The sequence below is a fragment of the Eriocheir sinensis genome, chromosome 6 (genome assembly GCF_024679095.1).
Source record: "Eriocheir sinensis breed Jianghai 21 chromosome 6, ASM2467909v1, whole genome shotgun sequence".
In the NCBI taxonomy this organism is placed as follows: domain Eukaryota; kingdom Metazoa; phylum Arthropoda; class Malacostraca; order Decapoda; family Varunidae; genus Eriocheir; species Eriocheir sinensis.
Window position 1 is genome coordinate 4,676,110 of NC_066514.1, and position 23,942 is coordinate 4,700,051.

General features: G+C 42.8%; 3 protein-coding genes across 56 annotated transcripts in view; 1 reads left to right on the forward strand and 2 right to left on the reverse strand.

The window, feature by feature from the left end:
* Nucleotides 1-23,942, reverse strand: part of LOC126989091 (uncharacterized) — a 149,870-nt gene that overhangs the window by 69,974 nt on the left and 55,954 nt on the right. For 33 of the 46 annotated variants that reach the window (XR_007742990.1, XR_007742996.1, XR_007742959.1 and 30 more), the window contains one exon: nt 21,220-21,303. The exons of 1 other annotated variant lie outside the window; for it this stretch is intronic. Coding sequence is in view for 42 of the 45 variants with exons in the window: in XM_050847837.1 (XP_050703794.1) it covers nt 21,220-21,303 (84 nt within the window). In the remaining 3 variants the exon portion in view is untranslated. The remainder of the gene's footprint in view (nt 1-21,219; nt 21,304-23,942) is intronic. 12 more of the 46 variants (XM_050847694.1, XM_050847674.1, XM_050847680.1 and 9 more) reach the window with 1 other exon arrangement.
* The window catches only part of LOC126989024 (uncharacterized), a 114,846-nt gene that overhangs the window by 46,200 nt on the left and 44,704 nt on the right, over nt 1-23,942 (forward strand). For 3 of the 8 annotated variants that reach the window (XM_050847574.1, XM_050847614.1, XM_050847621.1), the window contains one exon: nt 16,233-16,562. The exons of 4 other annotated variants lie outside the window; for them this stretch is intronic. In XM_050847574.1, coding sequence (XP_050703531.1) covers nt 16,233-16,562 — 330 coding nt within the window. Of the gene's footprint in view, nt 1-15,980; nt 16,563-23,942 lie in introns of those variants that run through there. One more of the 8 variants, XM_050847554.1, reaches the window with a different exon arrangement.
* Nucleotides 13,085-23,942, reverse strand: part of LOC126989075 (zinc finger protein 257-like) — a 73,666-nt gene continuing 62,808 nt past the window's right edge. For both annotated transcript variants that reach the window (XM_050847653.1, XM_050847665.1), the window contains exon 3: nt 13,085-13,282. The gene's annotated coding sequence lies outside the window, so the exon portion shown is untranslated. The remainder of the gene's footprint in view (nt 13,283-23,942) is intronic.

Sequence of the window (23,942 nt, forward strand, 5' to 3'; positions counted from 1 at the left end):
CACCAATGCACCTGAAAAATGTTACCATAAACACTTGGGATCAATGTCTTGTAGAATATAGGACAGTGCATCATGATTTATCACGTGAGAGATTTTTGAGTGTGTGAGTCCTCATCGCTTCAACAGGCCCTGACCAAGTTTTAGTTAAAGTAGCTAGCAATCACTAGCAGTTTTGGGGGTCCAAAATCCAAATAAAATGTTTAATTTACACGTATTTTTCACTTATACACGATATTTTATGGAGTGGCCACCAGATGTCTCATGCACCTAGACTCACACGGCGCCGCAGCCACACAGCTGAGCTCAGTTCTTCCCGCGCGCCACTTGAACAACAATACAGTACCCACGCTGCCACGCTACTCAACAACAACAACACCCTCGCTGCTGTGCTACCATGAGAGGAAGGGCAGCCAGAGGAGGAAACACGAGAGGGAGAGGAGTCAGAGTGATACAGTAGGCAATGAAGGTACGAACCTACCTCTTGTTTGATTTACATTGTTTTGATTTACGCCACCTCTTCAAGGACACAATACTCGCGTAAATCGAGTTACCTGTCATAACCATAAGCAGCCAACACTTGACACACCCATCATCACACAACGAGAGGAACAAACTTGGCGGAGGAAGTGTTTTTGTGTCTCAAGCGAGGGTAGTGGGCCTAACCCGGTAGCAGCGGGGATCATGTTTCTTAATGGTCCCTCCAAGCGAGAAAAATGAGAAAAAATCACCCCTCACACAAACCATTTCATAATATATATCAAAGCATTTCTGATCAGATTATGTATCATCTATTTTGGGGGGTTTATATCATGGCACAAATTTGGCCCGTCGCTGCTACGCAGTAAAGCCACAAATTTGGCCCGTCGCTGCTACACGGTAAAGCCACAAATTTGGCCAGTAGCTGCTACACGGTAAAGCCACAAATTTGGCCCGTCACTGCTACACGGTAAAGCCACAAATTTGGCCCGTTGCTGCTACACGATAAAGCCACAAATTTGGCCCGTCGCTGCTACACGGTAAAGCCAAAAATTTGGCCTGTTGCTGCTACATGGTTAACATTGCATCAGGAAACATTGGTTTGACTCCGGAGTATAGCAAAATGTAGTAAAATATGTGTACTGTGTTTTATAACCCGTACGGAATTGTAACCGATATGAATGATATTACACAAATATTAAGATACAAAGATAAACTTTTACGGTTCTATGAGAATCAGTCTGTAAGGTGCTGTTAAAAACTATTAGTATATAAAAAATAAGTACGTATATATAAAAATGAATAATATATCACATCTCCATCTCTCTTTCAGCGAGTAGCTAGCATTCCTAAATGCAAAATAATAGTTTAGTATTCCTAAATGCATAATAGCCTACTAGTTTCCTAAATGCAAAATAAGAGTTTAGTATTCCTAAATGCATAACAGCCTACTAGTTTCCTAAATGCAAAATAATAGCTTAGTATTCCTAAATGCAAAATAATAGTTTAGTATTCCTAAATGCATAATAGCCTACTAGTTTCCTAAATGCAGAATAATAGCTTAGTATTCCTAAATGCAAAATAATAGTTTAGAATTTGTATTTCTCTTGACTACTTCATTGCCTTATTAGCAAGTTATCACAGATTGTAAAACTCTTCCCACTTATAATTTATTACAGAAGTTGTAGATACGGTAAAACATGCAGAAAACCTTACACCATATGAATAGAATCCAATATTCCTCAAAACAACTCACCTCATTCCAAGATCACGACCCCCGGGTTAAGAACCGCTGAATTAGAAGCAAAAAACAATAAAGCAATATCAGCGACAGCAAGGGAGTGTAGCGCGGGGTACTACTTACTTGAAGCACTGGGTGTTCGCTACTAACCGACTATGCACGAGTGTTGCCGCCTATCCAGCGAGCTGCTGCGGCAAAGCCCTCCGACACAAGTCTTTTTTTTTTTCTTTTTTTTCTTTTTTCTTTTTTTTTACAACAAAGGAGGCAGCTCAAGGGCACACAAAAAAAGAAAACAATAATAAAAAAAAAGCCCGCTACTCGCTGCTCCTAAAAAAGATACAAAAGAGGTGGCGGAAAGGAAGATCAAATACGGGAGGAGAGGTGTCCTAGGAGATACCCTCCTCTTGAAAGAGTTCAAGTCGTAGGCAGGAGGAAATACAGATGAAGGAAGATCGTTCCAGAGTTTACCAGCGTGAGGGATGAAAGAGTGAAGATGCTGGTTAACTCTTGCATAAGGGGTTTGGACAGTATAGGGATGAGCATGAGTAGAAAGTTGAGTGCAGCGGGGCAGAGGCAGGGGGGTAGGCATGCAGATAGCAAGATCAGAAGAGCAGTCAGTGTGGAAAAATAGATAGAAGATAGAAGAGAGCAACATTGCGGCGGAATTTAAGAGGTAGAAGACTATCAGTATGAGGAGGAGAGCTGATGAGACGAAGAGCCTTAGCCTCCACTCTGTCCAGAAGAGCTGTGGTGGAGCCCCCACATGAGATGCATACTCCATACGATGTCGGACAAGATCCCTGTATATGTTCAGCAACTGTGCAGGGGAGAAGAACTGGCGGAGACGGTACAGAACACCCAGCCTCGAGGAAGCTGATTTAGTAAGAGATGAGATATGAAGTTTCCAGTTGAGATTTTGAGTTAAGGATAGACCGAGGATGTTTAGTGTTGAGGAAGGTGATAGCTGGGTGTTGTCAAAGAATAGGAGATAGTTGTTTGGAAGATTGTGCCGAGTGGATAGGTGGAGAAACTGTGTTTTTGAGGCGTTGAAGGACACCAGGTTCTTCTTGCCCCAATCGGAAATAATAGTAAGGTCTGAGGCTAAGCGTTCTACAGCCTCCAGCCTTGAGTCGTTAAGTTCCTGTAGGGTGGGTCTTCTATTAAAAGAAGTTGAGTAATGCAGAGTGGCATCATCGGCGTAGGAATGGATAGGACAGTTCGTTTTGGAAAGAAGATCATCAATGAACAACAGAAAAAGAGTGGGAGATAGGACAGAACCCTGTGGGACACCACTGTTAATAGATTTAGGGGAAGAACAGTGACCGTCTACCACGGCAGAAATAGAACGGTCAGAAAGGAAACTGGAGATAAAGGTACAGAGAGAAGGATAGAAACCGTAGGAGGGTAGTTTAGAAAGCAAAGATTTGTGCCAGACCCTATCAAAAGCTTTTGATATGTCCAGCGCAATAGCAAAAGTTTCACCAAAACAGCTAAGAGAGGATGACCAAGAGTCAATTAAGAAGGCTAGGAGATCACCAGTAGAACGCCCCTTGCAGAACCCATACTGGCGATCAGATAGAAGGTCAGAAGTGGAAAGGTGCTTTTGAATCTTCCGGTAAAGGATTGATTCAAAAGCTTTAGATAGACATGAAAGTAAAGCTATAGGACGGTAGTTTGAGGGATTGGAGCGGTCACCCTTCTTAGGTACAGGCTGTATGAAGGCATACTTTCAGCAAGAAGGAAAGGTAGATGTTGACAGGCAGAGGCGAAAGAGTTTGACCAGGCAGGGTGACAGCACGGAGGCAAACCTATAACTATGACACATTTTTTTCCTATTAAGCTCAAAGAAAGGATCCAGGATAGCAATGCACGTGAACCAGACCTTTAGAGAAAACCACCAGTAATCAAAACTTAATGGAGGAACCAAATTATTTACTGTATGGAAAAGTACTGATGAATAGTAATCATGTATATTTGAGGTGGTCACAACTCATTTTCTTAAGTGCTTAGCTCATTATTATTTTTCGAAACTTTTTCACGTAATGAAAATGCCCAAAAACGAATACATAATAAATAAATAGAAAACTAATGAATTTAACTCCTTGGCTGCGGATTTCTAACAAGAAGACATCACCAAGTTACAGGAATCGATCAAAAAGTGGCTGCTACAATTCAATGAAGAAAAATGCAAAGTCCTGCACCTTAGGAGGGGATATTCAGCACACTGCCAACACATGGGAAACACTCCACTATCCACCACAGAGGCAGAGAAAGACCTGGGACTATAATGTTACCAGGCTACCAGTGAAGGCGAAATCCGTGCCAATCGCAGCAGACGGGTTAAAGTTAGCACCAAATTAAGCTTAAGACAACCCACATGCTGTCCTGAAAACCACCCATCAACCCAGGCTCTAGATGAAACCATCCAAGTGAATCAAGAACAAGCTCCGGGGGGGGCAGCATGTGCTAACAAAACCTGGCGGCACTATAAAACACTTGCCTGTGCTATGACGGGAGGGGCCCGACTACCATCCAGCAGGCCCTTCAAGAAAGGCTGATATGGGCCAGCAAGGAAAAAAAAAAAAAAATGAAAAAAAAAAGCATGTTAGGAACCAAAGGTACTCTACAGTATTCTCAAAACACAGCCTGACAACAATCACTGGTCCAGCACTGTTGGACCCGGCAGCTTAATAGGGGATATGTTGCTGGTTTACAGGTTTACCTAATCCTGCCCATAACCCAGTAGCAGCGGCGGGCCAAATTTGTGGCTTTACCGTGAAGCAGCGACGGGCCAAATTTGTGGCTTTACCGTGAAGCAGTAATGGGCCAAATTTGTGGCTTTACCGTGAAGCAGTGATGGGCCAAATTTGTGGCTTTACCGTGTAGCAGCGACGGGCCAAATTTGTGCCCTGATATAAACCCCCCAAAATAGATGATACATAATCTGATCACAAATGCTTTGATATATATTATGAAATGGTTTGTGTGAGTGATGATTTTTTCTCAGTTTTCTCGCTTGGAGGGACCATTACGAAACATCATCCTCGCTGCTACTCAATTAACATATCATATAACATATATCCTTCACATATCCTATAACCTTAACATATCCTATACATCGAGTAGCAGGCTTTTTTATTGTTTCATTTTTTTGTGCCCTTGTACTGTATCTTTTGCAGTAAAGAAAAAGAAAAAAAAAAAATCATCAAATAGGAAAGGAGAGAAAGAGAGAATAATGAAAAATAAAGGAAGAAAGAGGGAAGGAAATAAAGAAAGAAAGCAAAACAAAGAGAAAGAAAACCAACCACTTCTACTACTATAACCGTTACTACTCCTACAGACATGGCAAATTTCACTGGTAACTAGATAGCGCCGCATTATTGATTCCAGTTTTTCGGCCATAACCCAAAAAATACTGCTCACAGAGGGCTAAATTTTGGATACTATATAGTTCATATGTATATCTACCTACTGTCAAAACTTAAGGAAAATTGAACCAGTACTTTTTGAGATATGGGAGTTCAAAAACTTTTGCGCCGAGTTCGTGCCCATTCACTAAGTCAAGATAGGGCTATTTGGGCTTAAGATAACACGGCATGGCAGAGCACAGGCTTGGTGGTGTCTCCCAACTTATCAAAATACTTGCATATTAATAATTTTTCGCTTACTTATTATTGATCCCCGTTTTTTGGCCATAACTCAAAAAATAGTTCACACAGACAGCTATATTTTGGATACTATATAGTTCACATATATGTCTACCAACTGTCAAAACTTGAGGAAGATTGAATCAGTACTTTTTGAGATATGGGAGTCCAAACTTTTTTGCACTGAGTTCGTGCGCCGAGTTCCTTACTATTCACTAAGTCAAAATAGGGCATTTGGGCAAGATAACGTGGCATGGCAGAGCACAGGCTTGGTGGTGTCTCCCAACTTAACAAAATTATTGCATATTAATAATTTTTCGCTTACTTATTATTGAGCCCCATTTTTCGGCCATAACTCAAAAAATGATGCACACAAACGGCTAAATTTTGGATACTATATAGTTCATATGTATGTCTACCTACTGTCAAAACCTGAGGAAGATTGAACCAGTACTTTTTAAGATATGGGAGTTCAATTTTTTTGCGTCGAGTTCGTCACTATTCACTAAGTCAAGATAGGGCTATTTGGGCAAGACAACATGGCATGGCAGAGTACAGGCTTGGTGGTGTCTCCCAACTTATCAAAATACTTGCATATTAATAATTTTCCGCTTACTTATTACTGTTCCCTGTTTTTTGGCCATAATTAAAAAAATAATGCACACAGACGGCTAAAATTTGGATTGTATGTCTACCTACTGTCAAAACTTAAGGAAGATTGAACCATTACTTTTTGAGATATGGGAGTCCAAACATTTTTGCACTGAGTTCATGCGCCGAGTTCGATACTATTCACTAAGTCAAAATAGGGCTATTTGGGCAAGATAACACAGCATGGCAGAGCACAGGCTTGGTGGTGTCTCCCAACTTATCAAAATACTTGCATATTAATAATTTTTTGCTTCCTTATTATTGTTCCCTGTTTTTTGGCCATAACTCAAAAAATACTGCATACAGATGGCTAAAATTTCGATTCTATATAGTTCACATGTATGTCTACCTACTGTCAAAACTTGAGGAAGATTGAACCAGTACTTTTTGAGATATGGGAGTCCAAATTTTTTTGCACTACTGAGTTCATGCGCCGAGTTCGTTACTATTCACTAAGTCAAGATAGGGCTATTTGGGCAAGATAACGCGGCATGGCAAAGCACAAACTTGGTGGTGTCTCCCAGATTAACAAAATAATTGCATATTAATAATTTTTCGCTTACTTATTATTGATCCTCATTTTTCAGCCATACCTAAAAAAATGATAAAGATAGACGGCTAAATTTTGGATACTGTATAGTTCACATGTATATCTACCTACTGTCAAAACTTGAAGAAGATTGAACCAGTACTTTTTGAGATATGGGAGTCCAAAATTTTTGGTGCCGAGTTCCTTACTATTCACTAAGTCAAGATAGGGCTATTTGGGCTCAAGATAACACGGCATGGCAGAGCACAGGCTTGGTGGTGTCTTCCAACTTATCAAAATACTTGCATATTAATAATTTTTCGCTTACTTATTGTTGATCCCAGTTTTTTAGCCATAACTCAAAAAATGCTGCAAACAGAGGGCTAAATTTTGGATAATATATAGTTCATATGTATGTCTACCTACTGTCAAAAACTGAGGAAGATTGAACCAGTACTTTTTGAGATATGGGAGTCGAAACAAATTTGTGCCGAGTTCATGCCTATTCATAAACCAACCAATATAAATGATACATAATCTGATCACAAATGCTTTGATATATATTTTGAAATGGTTTGTGTGAGGGGTGATTTTTTCTAATTTTTCTCGTTTGGGGGGACCATTAAGAAACATGATCCCCGCTTGCGGAGTTAAACTAACATGCACACAGGGAAATAAGTACCACCCACCCACACGGGGAAACACAAACTCCACCATTCCACACCTTAATTAAGCCCTAACCAAACTAGTGAGTGTTATCCATTGTTACCCCTGAGAAAAGGAAAGTCTGGTTTAGTCGGCGCAACATCTGTGGTCATATGCCGGAGAGAGACAGAAGGGGAAGGAATCATAGGATCCCAGGAATTATAGTCAGATCCCAGGAATTATAGAATATCCCAGGATTTAGTCAGATCCCAGGAGATGGGACACAACCCCCGATCAATACCTGGTACCCATTCACTGCTGGGTGGACAGGGGCGTAGGGTATCGGAAAGGCCGCCCAAATTTGTCCACTCTGCCCGGGAATCGAACCCAGGCTCTCTCGGTTGTGAGCTGAGTGTGCTAACCACTGCACCACGAAGCCAGGCTCTCTCGGTTGTGAGCTGAGTGTGCTAACCACTGCACCACGAAGCCAGGCTCTCTCGGTTGTGAGCTGAGTGTGCTAACCACTGCACCACGAAGCCAGGCTCTCTCGGTTGTGAGCTGAGTGTGCTAACCACTGCACCACGAAGCCAGGCTCTCTCGGTTGTGAGCTGAGTGTGCTAACCACTGCACCACGAAGCCAGGCTCTCACGGTTGTGAGCTGAGTGTGCTAACCACTGCACCACGAAGCCCCCTTACCTATGAGGAAGACACACACAGCACCCTTTTGGCCTCACCTTCCTTCCTCTCCCCACACAAGTAATCCCACAGCGCCTCTTCAAAAAGTGTTCACGGCTGCATGTGTTAATAACTCTACCTCTTTGGCTCTCCCGTCACGTCCCAGGCAGCCGGGGAACACCCTCTCCTTGGCTTGATTAATTGATCGTGTGTTTCCAAAGAACAGAAGAAAATCAAATCTCGGGGCCTGATCTTGGTCTTGATCTTGATGTCTGGGAGGCTCGAGGTTTCTCCCAGCCAGGCGTCACACATCTGGCACACTTTGCTGCGGGACTCAGACCATCTAGAGTTGCCCTCCTCTAGTGTAAAGAAAGTATCCACGTCTAAGTTATCGCAATCTGAAAACATTTTATACAGCTCTATCATACCGTTTACCGTTGATGAGCTTTCAGGCCCCGGTCCGCCAGCGCTCCACAGGGCCGCTAACATTATAACAGTAATATTAGCACCTCAACTTGTCCTCAATCCTCATATTTGTTAAGTCGTAGGATTTAGTGAACAAGTGAGTCTTCAGCGCTTTCTTCAACACTGCCAGACTGTCACTGTTCTATACGGCCCCTGGTGACTCATGATAGAGCCGCGGGGCACTCTTCTCAAATGCTCTCAAACCCAGTTCCAGGTTGACCCTGGGCTCATAGAGTCTATACTGTTCTGTACTGTGTTGAAATGCCACAATTTTATCTTTACTACACTCCCACACGGCCTCTGCGTGTAACGAAACACACGAGAAATTAATCCAGACAAGGAAAGCTTTTGCCGGCGCCGGGGATCGAACCCGCGACCAGCGTAACGGGAAAGCCACTCCTTTACCAGTCGGCCAAAGAGGTACCCACTGGCTAAGTGGGTTAGGATTTATTCATGTTAGGCCCTGCCTCCACAACCTTATTCCGATAGTATTCCCTTTTCCGTTTTATCACAAGCCGATTTTCTTGGTTTCTCGCCTCCTGTATGCTCTTCTTGCCTCATCTGTTTTTTGCCTACGCCACAGTCTTTCTTTTTTCTTCTTCTCTCTTTTTGCCCTCAGTATTTCCGCATTAAACCAAGGTGCATGATCTCTCTCCACTATCTCCTTTTCAATCAGAGGACAGAGGCTGTTATACTCATCTTTAGCTAAACCATTACATAGTGTTAAGCCGGACGTGTTACTTGGGTTCCGTGTCGCCGTCAGGAGACTCCGTGGGAGGGAGATATGACTGGGACTGGCCCTCTCTCGCCCTCTTCTCCTATATATATCCAGAACAGTACAGTCTAGAATGTTACAGTATATTTTAGATCATACAAGAACGAGTCTCGTCTACACGGCCGTGCTGTGTAGACGTGCGTTGTCCTGCGCTCCGTCCGTGGATGCCCTGCCTTCCACGGAATAAACGGTGTCTAGAGGACATGGCTGACGAACATTCCTACTCGGCGGCTTCCGGGCAGTGTCCTGCCCCTGAGGAACGGCGCCTGTGGTCTGAGGAGACTGAAGAGATGGACGACTCTGCCGAACTTGACCCTCGCCTTTGTTCGGAGGACCACGTGGCCAGCGCTAGCAAGCGGCTCAAGTCGGATAATCCTGGCTGCCTCTCCCCCACTGCCTCTCCTGTTAAAGCTGCCACCGCACCCATGGAGGGTGTGCAGTCTGGTAGCTCTGAGACTGTCCTGGTCGACGGTGAGGTGCCCCTGGAGGACACGCACCCAGCCGCGCCAACCCGCCCGCCGCCGCCTAGACTTCCCCGCCGAGGCCGGGCTGACACCAGCCCAGCAATACACGTGGTTTGCATCTCTACTGAAGCAGCACGGTGAGTTGGAGCCGCTCTTCAAGGAGGGTAGGCTCCGACCTTATCTCACGGTCAGGGACGACGTCGCCTTCTACAAGCGGCTCCTCACTGAGGGGTTCCTCGACGTAGTTTTGGTCGAAAATGCAGCGGAGCGGCAGCACACTGTCATCATCCACAATGTGCCGCTCTACGTGAATGCCAACCTCATTGAGACCCCAGACAACTTTCTGTGGTTAAAGCGCAGGTAAGCGGGCACGGCCCCTCGCCCGCAGCTTCTTGGAGCGGTGGTTGGCCACGTCCCGACAGAGGTGCACCTCCTCGGGGTGGGTCGTAAGGCTGTGGAGCCCTACACGGCGGAGCCCGACATCTGTCGCCACAACGTCCGAGTTTCCGCCCCTGCCGGGCTCGTCCGCCCCTGCTGCCCCAGCCTCACCCACTGCCACCCCTGTGCCTCGCCAGGCTCCTGCTCCGGCACCCCAGCCACAGCCTACCGTCCCCCCTGTGCCGGCTGCCAGTCCCCCCGCTGTCGATGGGTCGACCCCTGTCCTCCATCAGATCCTCGCTGCAGTCACCCAGCTGCAGGAGACGCTGGCTGCAACGATCTCCAGGGTGGCGGCCTTGGAGCAGCGAGTCTCCACGCCCCCGCCTGTGCGTGAGCTCTCCTCCATCCCGGCCCCTGCTCCAGCTTCAGCCCCGGCCCCGTGCCCTGCCCTGCCGTCTGCTGGTGAGGCCATGGACGCCGATAGTGGGGACAGTGTGGTTCCCCCTGCGGGCCAGATGCAGAACACCCCAGCAACCCCACCGGCTGTGGTGACTGCAGCTGCCGAGGGAACGGCCGAACCTCGCCATGGCCAGACGGGTCCTTCACCTTCGGAGGTCGATACACCACAATAAAGGTGCATTTCCTTCTATCAATTTCACAGATGACTTGCACTAATTCAAAGGTATCCCACCTTTCTGATGCTTTTCTCCGAATCTTCTTAAAAGAATTCGAAAGAAAGATCCCAACACCACTCCCTCGTCACATGTAGAAAGGTACGAGTTACTGCATGGCGTCATCTCACGAATCTTGGCGACGTCGTAGTCATTTAGCCATGTTTCAGTTACCGCTAAAATGTCAAGATACTTTTCTTTGATGAGATCACGGATATCTAGAGTTTTGTTTCCCACAGACTGAACATTTAGCAGACCACATTTAATCTTTGTATCTGAGGAATTAGTAGCCATGATGTGTTATGTTACGAATTCTCTCAATTTCAGTCTGAAAAACTACACAACACTGGTTATTCGCCGAGTGATTAACTTCAGACTTCTTGTACCTCACACAATTTATACATTTGCTCGAAGTTCCGGGGCAGTCTTTCGCTTTATGCTCTCCTGCACATTTATAACATACTGGGTTCTCACCATTGGCCTTGGCAGTGCATTTGGACTCAATATGACCAAATCTCTGACAATGATAACATATTATTGCATGGTATCTGTCTCTCACAGTATACACCACCCATTCAAGTATTGTTCTATCGTGGTGCTTGTAGATTAGCTCTCTAACCATTGGATCACATTTCAGGATATAATGTGCTGTGCCACCAGCAGCAGGCTTACTAAAAATTTTCTCAATTTTCTCCTCAACTTGTGGAATCGAGTGTAGGAACTCATTTCTTTTAAGCAGTGTCTCAATTATCTTATCTGAGTCTCCTCCTTGTGCACATTACAAATCATGATCTTTGGCCTCAGTTTTCCCACACTTTTAGTACTGACTTTCTCCACAGATTGCAATTTTTGGGCTGCCTCATTCCTCATCATCAAAGTTCATTATAATATTACCTCCAATAGTGAATCTTGAATCAGTAATCTGAATGCCATGTAATGCTTCAGAAACTTCACTTTTCAACTCTGTAGCCTTTTTATCTTGTTCCGAGGCCTTGACAACAAGTAAATTCTTCTTAACTTTCCTCTTACGTTTGGTGACCTCAGCACAAGTTGCATCTGCTGACTCCACATGTTCAGCCCGTTGCAAAACGTCCGCCACATCCTGCGCCACCTCCCCCAGCTCCTCCTTCACGCTGACCGCTTGTGACTCAACTGCTTGTTTCACTTCTGATATTTCCTTAGATAATTCCAGCTTGAATTCTTCCATTTTTCCCACAATTTTGGTAGCTAGAGATGCTTTATGAAGACATTTGTCGCAAATCCAATTTACTTTAGATATATTTTCCGACTTAATTCCAGACAGATGAGCACACTTCACATGACACCACTTAGGGCACAGACAGCACCCTATCCACTTATTGCCTGTGGGATCCGCACAAACGTAACAGAGCTCCACCGAGTTCTTGGCTCGGCCAGCCATGTCGATTCAGCGTTTTCGCGAGCAAGGCGCAGCACCTCCGACCCGCGCGGCGACTCACTACTCACTCATATCCCCCCTTAGACATCTCTCAAATGAAAACATATTTAGCCTCTTGTTCACTTTTTTTTTTCCTATGTACTCACCCTACAAATTAGATCCCTGTCCTAAGCAATGTAAAGTAAATGAATATATATTTTTTGCTTAAATTTGTTTAATATTGTTTATAGAGTTTTTTTTATCATGGGGGAATAATGAAAGCACCGCCCTGATTTTCTTTCTCTATTCTTTTATGCACATCCTTAGGCCCCCCAGTGATCAGAGGCCCTGCACAACGATTGTAGTGAGCACCTAGGAAGGGCTGGCCTTGATTAACCCGGTAGCAGCGACGGGCCAAATTTGTGGCTTTACCGTGTAGCAGCGACGGGCCAAATTTGTGGCTTTACCGTGTAGCAGCGACGGGGCAAATTTGTGGCTTTACCGTGTAGCAGCGACGGGCCAAATTTGTGGCTTTACCGTGAAGCAGCGACGGGCCAAATTTGTGGCTTTACGTGTAGCAGCGACGGGCCAAATTTGTGCCATGATATAAACCCCCAAAATAGATGATAGATAAACTGATCACAAATGCTTTGATATATATTATGAAATCATTTGTGTGAGGGGTGATTTTTTCTCATTTTTCTCACTTAGAGGGACAATTAACCCCTTTACTACGGATTTCCTGCAGTCAGAACTCACAAAGCTACAGGAATGGAACAAAAAGTGTCTGCTACAATTCAGTGAAGAGAAATGTAAAGTCCTGCACCTTGGAAGGGTATCCAGCACACCAATACCACATGGGAAACACTCCACTATCCACCACAGAGGCAGAGAAAGACATGGAGTATAGTTACCAGGCTACATGCAGTGAAAGCCAAATCCGTGCCAATCGCAGCGGACGGGTTAAGAAACATGATCCCCGCAGCTACCACCGGGTTAAACCAATACACAGGTGCAGGAGAGTGACAGGTGTGAGTGGGAAGATGACTTGGCAAATGATACCACACAGTGTACTGAAGCATAACTACTTTTATTTCCTAAATCAGCTATATATGAATTTAGCTTGTTTATAGTGTACAGTTTCATATTCATAAACCTTGTATTATAAAAGGTTTGGTTAGATTATGAGGTAAGTGAGGTTAGGTAATTTGAGTTAATATCTGTTGAACTCTTACTTACCTAACCTAATCTAACCTTACCTTATCTAGCCTAATCTAACCTAGTCTTACCTAACCTAATCTAACCTTTGTTGCTTTTCAAGGGAGTTGGGTATTTATCTGTGGAAATACTAATATTTTTTGTACATGAAGCTGTGACTGTAACAATGCAATGCTTCCCAGCAGCTGTGTATTTCTGCCACTTCATAGAGAAATAGGGTCGTGTGGTCACGACCCGGACAAGGTCTCGACCCGGACAGTCTTGATTAACCAATGAACGATCGAGCCTTGGATGACGTCAGAGCTATGACGTATGAGGGAGGGCGGTCCTAACTAGACGCCATTTGCAAACCTCCCCGCCGACGCTCCGCTTGTAAGCATGGTAAGAATTTCGATTTTAAGAGGTCGCGATCTTAATTTTCGGCATCAGGATATATTGTGCCATGACCACGAATAAGGCGTGATCAACTTGTGATAAGTTTTGTTATGTAATATAGCCATATTGGCATAAAATCAGTGATAATACGGAGTGCCTAAACAACAATGGACTCGTTTGGGGTGCCCGCTAAACAAAATTATGCCGTGTTCTCGACTCGGACAATTTTTGACAATTCATGCAAATTAAGTGTACTGGAAAAACCAATTAAAAAGTGAATGATTGCATAGTTCTTACAACTATAATGTACCATATGTGAGATAAAGCCATGGAAAAGGCTGGAAATGGGTGTTTGCCACGGCTAAATATCGAGTGATTTTTCGAAGTGTTTTATTGATGGAAGTGAATTATTTTTAGCATTAATGTGCCCCATTAGTGTTTACTTCTCCAAATTGAAATATTTAACCTAGGCCAATTGTTTATATTTTTTACGAATTTTTAAAAAAATGATGTGCGTGGTCTCGACTCGGACAGTGTGCACGTGATGTCCGAGTCGAGAACACGGAGGTATAAGAAGGATTTTTTTTTTTTTTTTAAATGACTCTGTCAATCACTCTCATTTTAACCTAAAACCAATATTAATACTATATATTAACATACGAAAGAAAAAAGGCGTAGTTTTAAGGAATTCAGTTACCTTTTTTTTTATCATATATATTTTTTTATTACATTGATATTTTGCTACCAATTGTTTTATTCCACCTTTCAGTGTCATGTTCTGGATGTTCTTAGTAAGAAAAAATATAAAACATTGGTGTAAGTGTGTTTTTGGTGGACCAAAACATCCGTCCGGGTTGAGACCACAACCCCGTCCGGGTCGTGAACACGCGGTCTCGACCCGGACAGAGAATTCTGGATTTTAAAAACGGCTGTAAAACCAATACTATGATATCTACAGATATGAAACTCATAGCATAAGATGGGGAATTAGTTAAGCTTTCTTTTTAAGCACAAAATCTCTCCTGTAGCTCAATAACTTTTTTTTTTATGAATATTATTCACTTTACTGTCCGGGTCTTGAACACATCACCCTAACTACAACTTTGTCAACATAATAAAATTCCGTACAGGTGAAAAATGTAAGCATGCAGAAGAAATGATGCAAACCTCTACTAAATATTTACTGAAGGCTTAACTTAGGGAAATAAACCCTGGAACAAAGGGGCAGAAACCTTAAAACTCTCTCATCTTCTTAACCCCTTGACCGCGGATTTCCTTGTCAGACCTCACCAAGCTACAGGAATGGAACAAAAGGTGGCTGCTACAATTCAATGAAGAAAAATGTAAAGTCCTGCAGCTTGGGAGGGGATATCCAGCACACCAATACCACATGGGAAACACTCCACTATCCACCACAGAGGCAGAGAAGGACATGGGAGTATATGTTATCACGTTACCAGTAAAAGCGAAATCCGTGCCAATCGCAGCGGACGGGTTAAGAGGGAGAGAAAATGAAGGAGTTACAAATGTATAGTTCCTTGACACATGAAACTCATACAGTAGGATGTAAAAAAAGGATCCATCCATCACATCTCATTAACATAACTCAAGTCCTGATATTTCAACATATTTGTCATTTGTCACAGACCACTTTGCCTACAGGCACTACATAGACAGGTATATTTACCGACATACAAGGGGTGCAAGTTACCCCATTGATCACATCTACTGACATACAAGGGGTGTAGGTTATCTCATTTATCACATTTACTGACATACAAGGGGGGCAGGCTATCCCATTAACACATGGAACAGCTTGCGGGAAGAGGTGGTGGAGGCGTACAGTGCCCAACAAATGATGGAAAGGCAAAGGAATGTAGATATGGAGACGGGACTATTACAGCTTAGGCCGGGCCCGGTAGACTACCAACAGGTCAATACAAATAGGTAAATATACACACACACACACACACACACACACACAAGCACAACCTGCCTTGATTCCCCATCTGGGCTATATTTTCTGTCCTTCATGCTAGTCAATGCTGCCCTGCACCGCCTAGTCCCACATACAGCAGCACAACACAACACCTCAGAGGTGAATCTTCACATGTCTGCTAATCTCACCTCTGGTCATGAAACGCTTTCCACAAGCATCACATTTGAACCCTTTGTGACCAGTGTGTCTTATGCTATGAGTCTTCAGGTATGACTTTAAACAGAATCTTTTCCCACAAACTTCACATTCATGATTTCTTTCACCAATGTGTGTAAGGATGTGTCTGTTGAGGTGACTCTTCCGATTAAATCTTTTCCCACAGACTTCACATTCATGATTTCTTTCACCAGTGTGTGTAAGGATGTGTCTGTTGAGGCTACTCTTCCGATTAAATCTTTTCCCACAGACTTCACATTCATGATTTCTTTCACCAGTGTGTGTAAGGATGTGTCTGTTGAGGTCACTCTTCTGATTAAATCTTTTCCCACAAACTTCACATTCATGATTTCTTTCACCAGTGTGTGTAAGAATGTGTGTGTTGAGGTGACCCTTCCGATTAAATCTTTTCCCACAAACTTCACATTCATGATTTTTTTCACCAGTGTGTGTAAGGATGTGTGTGTTGAGGTTACCCTTCCGATTAAATCTTTTCCCACAAACTTCACATTCATGATTTCTTTCACCAGTATGTGTAAGGATGTGTCTGTTGAGGTTACTCTTCCGATTAAATGTTTTCCCACAAACTTCACATTCATGATTTTTTTCAGCAGTGTGTGTACGAATGTGTGTCTTGAGTTTACCCTTCTTGGTGAAACTTTCCCCACAAACTGCACAATCATGATTTCTTTCAGCAGAATGAGTGAGTGTCTTAGTCAAAGTCACCCTTCCCAGGGAGGCTTTTCTCACACTCCTGGCTCTCATGGTTTCCTGAACCAGTGTGTGCAAGTCTGTGTCTGATGAACTTCCTCTCCCCTATCAAATTGTCCTACACTCTTGACACTCAACCTTTCCCTTCCTTTATGGCTGGAGAAGGCAGCAGCACGGTGGTGGTGGTTATTCTGATCAGGCCTTGGTCCTCACACCAGTGACAGTCTGCTCCGCTGCTCCTGGCCACTCAGGCTGCAGGCCAGCCTTGAGGGAGAGAGGGCAGCAAGTCTTCCTCAACGCTACACTCATGGCCAGTAGTCCTTCCTGGTGTGTGGGAGATGTGTTAGGTCACATGTTCCATCAAGGTACAGGCAAGCCCCCTTAACAAACAATTATATCGCTGAGAAGCTGTTCACTAAGCAAAGTTTTGTTGTGCCAACTCATTATAACGTAGGTTAATTGGAGTGTGCTTACAGAACCCCAACTTTTCCCCTTTCACTCATACTGACCACTTATTTGCACAGTAAGAAGTCGTAGCTACTTGTGCACTTCCTGACTCCTCAGCGACACACCTGCACACCACGGTACTGGACTGAACACTGGTGGCTGGGTTGACGTGCATGATCACTGTGTGTGCGAATCACCTCATATGTGACCGTCATCACCTGTAGTACTGCAGGACACTGGCCTTTACCAACACCCTCCACCACTCACTATTAGGTGTTAATGTACTCAAATTTAAGTGGGATTCATTAACCTGTACAGCCTGTATTTTTTGGGGGGGTTTATATCATGTGAAAAATTTGGCCCGTCGATGGTACTGGGTTAAGCACGGGAAAAACACAAACGTACCTCACGCACCAAGGGCAGAATGGTAACTAAAATGTCACGGCCGTACAGCACCTTATGTCTAACAGATTTCCTTCCACGACACAAATTAACCCCCCATGCCAGGATTGCAGAGAACAATAGTAATCTAGGGTTAAATATCTCTTTACCACGAGTTCTACTGACTAGATTCCGTCCGGTACTTGCCAGATTAAACATTAGTCTTCGTGGAAACTATTGGAAAAATGGTTCTAGCTATACGTGCGGCAGGAGAGTAGAAAAAATGCAAGAATGGTGTAAGCTTAGTTGCGAGTATTTAGCTTGTAATAACTGGATGGTAGAGTGTTTCTCACCAATGCACCTGAAAAATGTTACCATAAACACTTGGGATCAATGTCTTGTAGAATATAGGACTGTGCATCATGATTTATCACGTGAGAGATTTTTGAGTGTGTGAGTCCTCATCGCTTCAACAGGCTCTGACCAAGTTCTAGTTAACCCGTTGACTGCGAACTTCCTACAAGCAGACATCACCAAGCTACAGGAATGGAGCAAAAAGTGGCTGCTACAATTAGATGAAGCAAAATGTAAAAGTCATGCACCTTGGGAGGGGATATTCAGCATATCAAAACACATGGGAGACACTCCACTGTCAACCACAGAGGCAGAAAAAGACCTGGGAATATGTGTTAACAGGCTACCAGTGACCGCCAAATCCGTGCCAATCGCAGCAGACAACTTAAAGTAGCTAGTGATCACTGGCAATTTTGGGGGTAGGGAACCACAACAATTGGAGTGACCTGAGGTGAGGCTGGGTCATTGTTGGCAAATAATTGAATCATGGCATTGAGTTTTCTTAGGGCCGCTTCACAGTCATTTTGTTTGTTTTGATTGTTACCAATGGCGCCGGTCGATGCTAAAGTTTTCCACATGAAACTGGCCTATGGGGTAGTGGCAGCTGCAGAGGAAGCGAGAGGTGTTGAGTGTGTGGCAAGGTGCGGGGCTAGGCTAATCCCGCAGCCGCAACTACCCCATCGGCCAGTTTAACGTGGAAATACTATAGCGTCGATCGCCGCCATTGGTAACTATCAAAACAAACAAAATGACTGTGAAAGCGGCCCTTAGTCTCTGACCGATAACTATAGCAAAAGAACAAACCAACATCAATGAATAACAGTTTTAATGCTAACTCTAATTTTCTATCGTTGTTTGTGTGGTTACGACCGTCTTGGAGCATAAAAATGATAAATCCAATCGTCATAGTACAATAATTTGACAACGCTGGGCTGGGTCTCAACATACATTTTTTTTTTTACAACAAAGGAGACAGCTCAAGGGCACAAAAAAAGGAAACAATAATAAAAAAAAGCCTGCTACTCGCTGCTCCTACAAAAAAGAATTTGTGATCAGATTATGTACATCTATTTTGGGGGGGTTATATCATGGCACAAATTTGGCCCGTCGCTGTTACACGGTAAAGCCACAAATTTGGCCCGTCGCTATATCTTACCTAACCTAACCGGACCTGACCCCCACCCCCCCTGCTGCCAAAATACAATGTGATAGACTGCACTCATAAACTTTATACAGGAAAATTTAGATCTTTCTTTAATTTTGCAAAGGCTATTAGTTGCTGCACAGCATTCAACAACTCATACAAAGTTTCATTTAGTCGGCGTAACATCTGTGGTCATATGCCAGAGAGAGACAGGAGGGGAAGGAATTATAGGAGAAGGGAACAGATCCCAGGAGATGGGACACAACCCCCGATTAATACCTGGTACCCATTCACTGCTGGGTGGACAGGGGCGTAGGGTATCGGAAAAGCCACCCAAATTTTTCCACTCCGCCCGGGAATTGAACCCGGGTTCTCTCGGTTGTGAGCTGAGTGTGCTAACCACTGCACCATGAAGCCTCATGGTGTAGGCATGAACCTCAAGTGAATGGCTACCTTTACTTTCATATTAGACAGTTCTGTAAAACACTGGAAGGAGGTTGGTGTAACATGGAGTTTTACCCTTTTCATCTTTACATTGTTCCTGTCTTGAGGTGTGAAGGTAGATAGAAGACGTATGTGACAACAAGAGCAGTTGGTTAACTCGGTAGCTGAGGAGATCAGGTTTCTTAAAGGCCCCTCTAAGCGAATTAACCCCTTCACCGCGGATTTCCCACAAGAAGACATCACCAAGCTACAGGAATGGAACAACAAGTGGCTGCTACAATTCAATGAGGAAAATTGTAAAGTCCTGCACCTTGGGAGAGGATATCCAGCACACCAATACCACATGGGAAACACACCACTATCCATCACAGAGGCAGAGAAAGACCTGGGAGTATATGTTACCAGGCTACCAGTGAAGGCCAAATCCATACGAATCGCAGCAGATGGGTTAATGAGAAAAAAATCATCACTCAAGCAAACCATTTCATAACATATATCAAAGCATTTGTGATCAGTTTATACATCATTTATTCTGGGAGGTTTATATCATGGCAAAAATTTGGCCCATCACAGGTACACGGTAAAGCCACAAATTTGGCCCGTCGCTGCTGCCGGGTTCAGTAGGAAACAAGAGAGTGAAAGCTGCATATATAGAATCTTAACAAAAAGGAGATGAAAATTTTTTGGCTAATCCTCCACTTTTTTTTCAAGATACTACTTTTTTATAGTTTTTGATGTTTTAACCCGGTAGCTGCGGGAACCATGTTTCTTAAAATGCCTGAATGAAAGTTGTGTTATTTGCCCCACTGTCAAAATTGTTTACAACACTGGTCTCGTGACGGTGCATGCTCAGACTAGCAAGCGAGATTTGTACAGTCTCACAAAGCTTTTAAATTGTATTAAGAGTTGCTGGAAGGCTGAATCAGACATATAGTAACATTATCATCCTCGGTGTTTTTAGAACGACACTCTGTACGAGTTGTATTTATATGTACAGAGTGTACGTCATTCTAGAAACAGCGAGGATGGTGGTACTGTATGTTTGATTCAGCTTTCCAGCAACTCTTAATGTGTTAAAAAAGCATTGTGAGACTGAACAGGTCTACACTTAATGGTCTGAGCATGCGCAGTTCACGAGAGACCAGTGTTTGTAAACAAAAGCGCGAGCTTTTGACGATGGGACACCAAATAACACAACACCGGGTGCCTTCAGAATCATGGAATGGTCACAAACGAATATGGAATATCAAATATGAGGCAGTGAATAATCATTTTTGGGGCAAAGTTAAATGATTTTTCTCTATGATATATTGATTTTTGAGTAGCATAAAAAAAAATAACCTAGTGTTTTAATTTTCATGATCTAAGCATGAAATCTCATCACCGAAGATATTTCATACCCCGAAGTTTTTTCATACAACACCGGGCCACGCATGCACAGTAGGGAGACAACGTTTTTTTTCTGAGAGGCGGAAAAAAAGTAGCGATTATTGCTAGTTTGGTTACAAAAGTAACGAAGATACCGATATATATTTAAATAAGTAGCGGATGGCCGATAATCCGATTTTGTTATCAGCGATAAAGTATCGCGATAACTTATCACGATAACGCCCAGCTATGTAGACAAGGCATATGTGGAGTGAGCCAGCCGGGCCCACGCACTTCAAGTCTAGTTAGCCTCTTGACTGCGATTTCCTACAAGAAGACATCACCAAGCTACAGGAATGGATCAAAAAGTGGCTGCTATAATTCAATGAAGAAAAATGTAAAGTCATGCACCTTGGGAGGGGATATCCAGCATACTAATACCACATGGGAAACACTCCATTATCCACCACAGAGGCAGAGAAAGACATGAGAATATATGTTACCAGTGAAGGCCAAATTCGTTCCAATCGCAGCAGACAGGTTAAGAAATCTGTGGATAGTCAGCCATTGCTGCACAACAGAGTATATAAGAACTACTTCTCAACTCACCCAGTGATGAGACGGGAGCGCCAGGCGGCTTGAACACGAGAGAGGCAATGTTGGACCTTCCACCCATCCCACACGCCGGCTATCCTGAAACAAATTCAAATCTTTCAACACTGGAGACAACACTACAGTGAAACCAAACTGTCTGTCTGTTCATGAGCTGGCTTTTCTTTCTGTTACACAGTTTAACATTTATCACTTCCTCTCATATGTAAGGTAAAGGTAACATATGAGAGGAAGAGATAGGTGTTGGGACTGTGTGGCAGAGCAGAGGGGAGAAATGGACCCTCGGGAGCCTCCGCCCAAACGGACTCGACAATTTGGTTTCACAATAGGAAGTAATGAAGTCTTATAATCCTCACAAACACTAAGCACAATATGAAGGCATAAACATCAAGGAACAGGATAATACATCTTAGAAATCTGAAAAGATAATCATATATGAGAAAATCAAAGATCATTTTCTTGCCCTGACATGTGTAATGCGTACTTTTCATTGTAATAAAAGATATATACATATCTATGTACCTAATAACAGATGTCTTTTTATTAGCCCGGTAGCAGCGGGGATCATGTTTCTTAATGGTCCCTCTAAGCAAGAAAAATGAGAAACAATCATCACTCACACAAACCATTTCATAATATATATCAAAGCATTTGTGATCAGAATATGTATCATCAATTTTTGGGGGTTTATTTCATGGCACAAATTTGGCCCGTCACTGCTACATGGTAAAGCCGCAAATTTGGCCCGTCACTGCTACACGGTAAATATTAAATTTGGACCGTCGCTGCTACACGGTAAAGCCACAAATTTGGCCGGTCGCTGCTGCCGAGTTAACATTGCATCAGGAAACATTGGTTTGGCTCCAGAGTATAGCAAAATGTAGTAAAATATGTGTACTGTGTTTTATAACCCGTACGAAATTGTATCCGATATGAATATACCTCAATGATATTACACAAATATTAAGATACAAGGATAAACTTTTATGGTGCTATGAGAATGAGCCTGTAAGGTGCTGTTGAAAACTATTAGTATATAAAGAATAAGTACGTATATATAAAAATGAATAATATATCACATCTCCATCTCTCTTTCAGCGAGTAGCTAGTATTCCTAAATGCAAAATAATAGTTAAGTATTCCTAAATGCATAATAGCCTACTAGTTTCCTAAATGCAAAATAATAGCTTAGTATTCCTAAATGCAAAATAATATTTTAGTATTCTTAAATGCATAATAGCCTACTAGTTTCCTAAGTGTAAAATAATAGCTTAGTATTCTTCAATGCAAAATAATAGTTTAGTATTCCTAAATGCATAATAGCATACTTTAGTCTGTTCACTTAAGCTAGATTCCTGGCGCCTAGGCAGGTTGGTAAGCAGCTGATTGGCTGCTCCACTCTGCTAACACTCATGTTGGACCACGTCTTTGTATGTCATGGAGACATGTTGTTATGTATATGCCATAGCTCACCTCATATAACTTTGCTGACACCATCAAACTCAGCAGTGACTGAACTCAGTGACTGAAGAATCGGTTAATTGTAAAAAACTCAAAAATGGTATACGATGAGTTGAAATGATGTTAAAAATGTATATACATTTTACTTATAAAACAGTTGTTCATTGACTGCAGAAATATATTATTACATTACGTAGGAAAATCTCTCGTGAACACGATAGTGTGATCAGAATGCAGTTAAAGCTCTACGTATTGAAAACACAGGGTTGTTTATAGCAATATTTCACTCGCCCCAACCATCATGGCGCTCAAGACACACAGTATGATGATGTTAAAAAAACGAGTGTTGCGCGCGTCATGATGGTTGCAGCAAGTGAAATGTTGCTATAAACAACCCTGTGTTTTCAATATGTGGAGCTCTATCTGCATTCTGATCAGACTATCGTGTTCACGAGAGATTTTCCTACGTAACGTAATAATATATTTCTGCAGTCAATGAGCAACTGTTTAAAATAGTGAGCATAAGTAAAACTTGTTATAAACATTTTTTTAACATCTTCACGGTTCAGCTCATCGTAATACTATTTTCTTTTTTGTTTTGTTGAGTTTTTACAATACATCTTGATTCTACAGTCACTGCTGAGTCTGATGGTGTCAACCAAAACAGGCTAGCTCGTATATGAGGTGAGCTATGGCATATACTAAAGAAACATGTCTCACTCAAGCATGCAAGATCTGGTCCGACATGAGTATTAGCGGCAGAGAGGCAAGCTGAAGTTATCAGGTTGGTAAGCTGCAAGCTTACCAACCTGCCTAGGCACCAAGAATCTAGGTTAAGTGAACAGACTAAAGTTTCCTAAATGCAAATTAATAGCCTAGTCTCCTAAATGCAAAATCATAGCTTTGTATTCGTAAATGCTAAATGATTGCTTGGTATTCCTAAATGCAAAATAATAGCCTCGTATTCATGAATTCAAATAGCATATTATTCCTAAATGCTAAATAATAGCCTAGTGTTCATGAATGCAAAATAATAGCCTAGTTTTACTAAATGCAAAATTATAAGCTGGTGTACACAGTAAAATTATAATGTATTTGTCTTGACTACTTCATTGGCTTATTAGCAAGTTATCACAGATTGTAAAACTCTTCCCACTTATAATTTATTACAGAAGTTGTACATACGGTATAACATGCAGAAAACCTTACACCATATGAATAGAATCCAATATTCCTCAAAACAACTCACCTCATTCCAA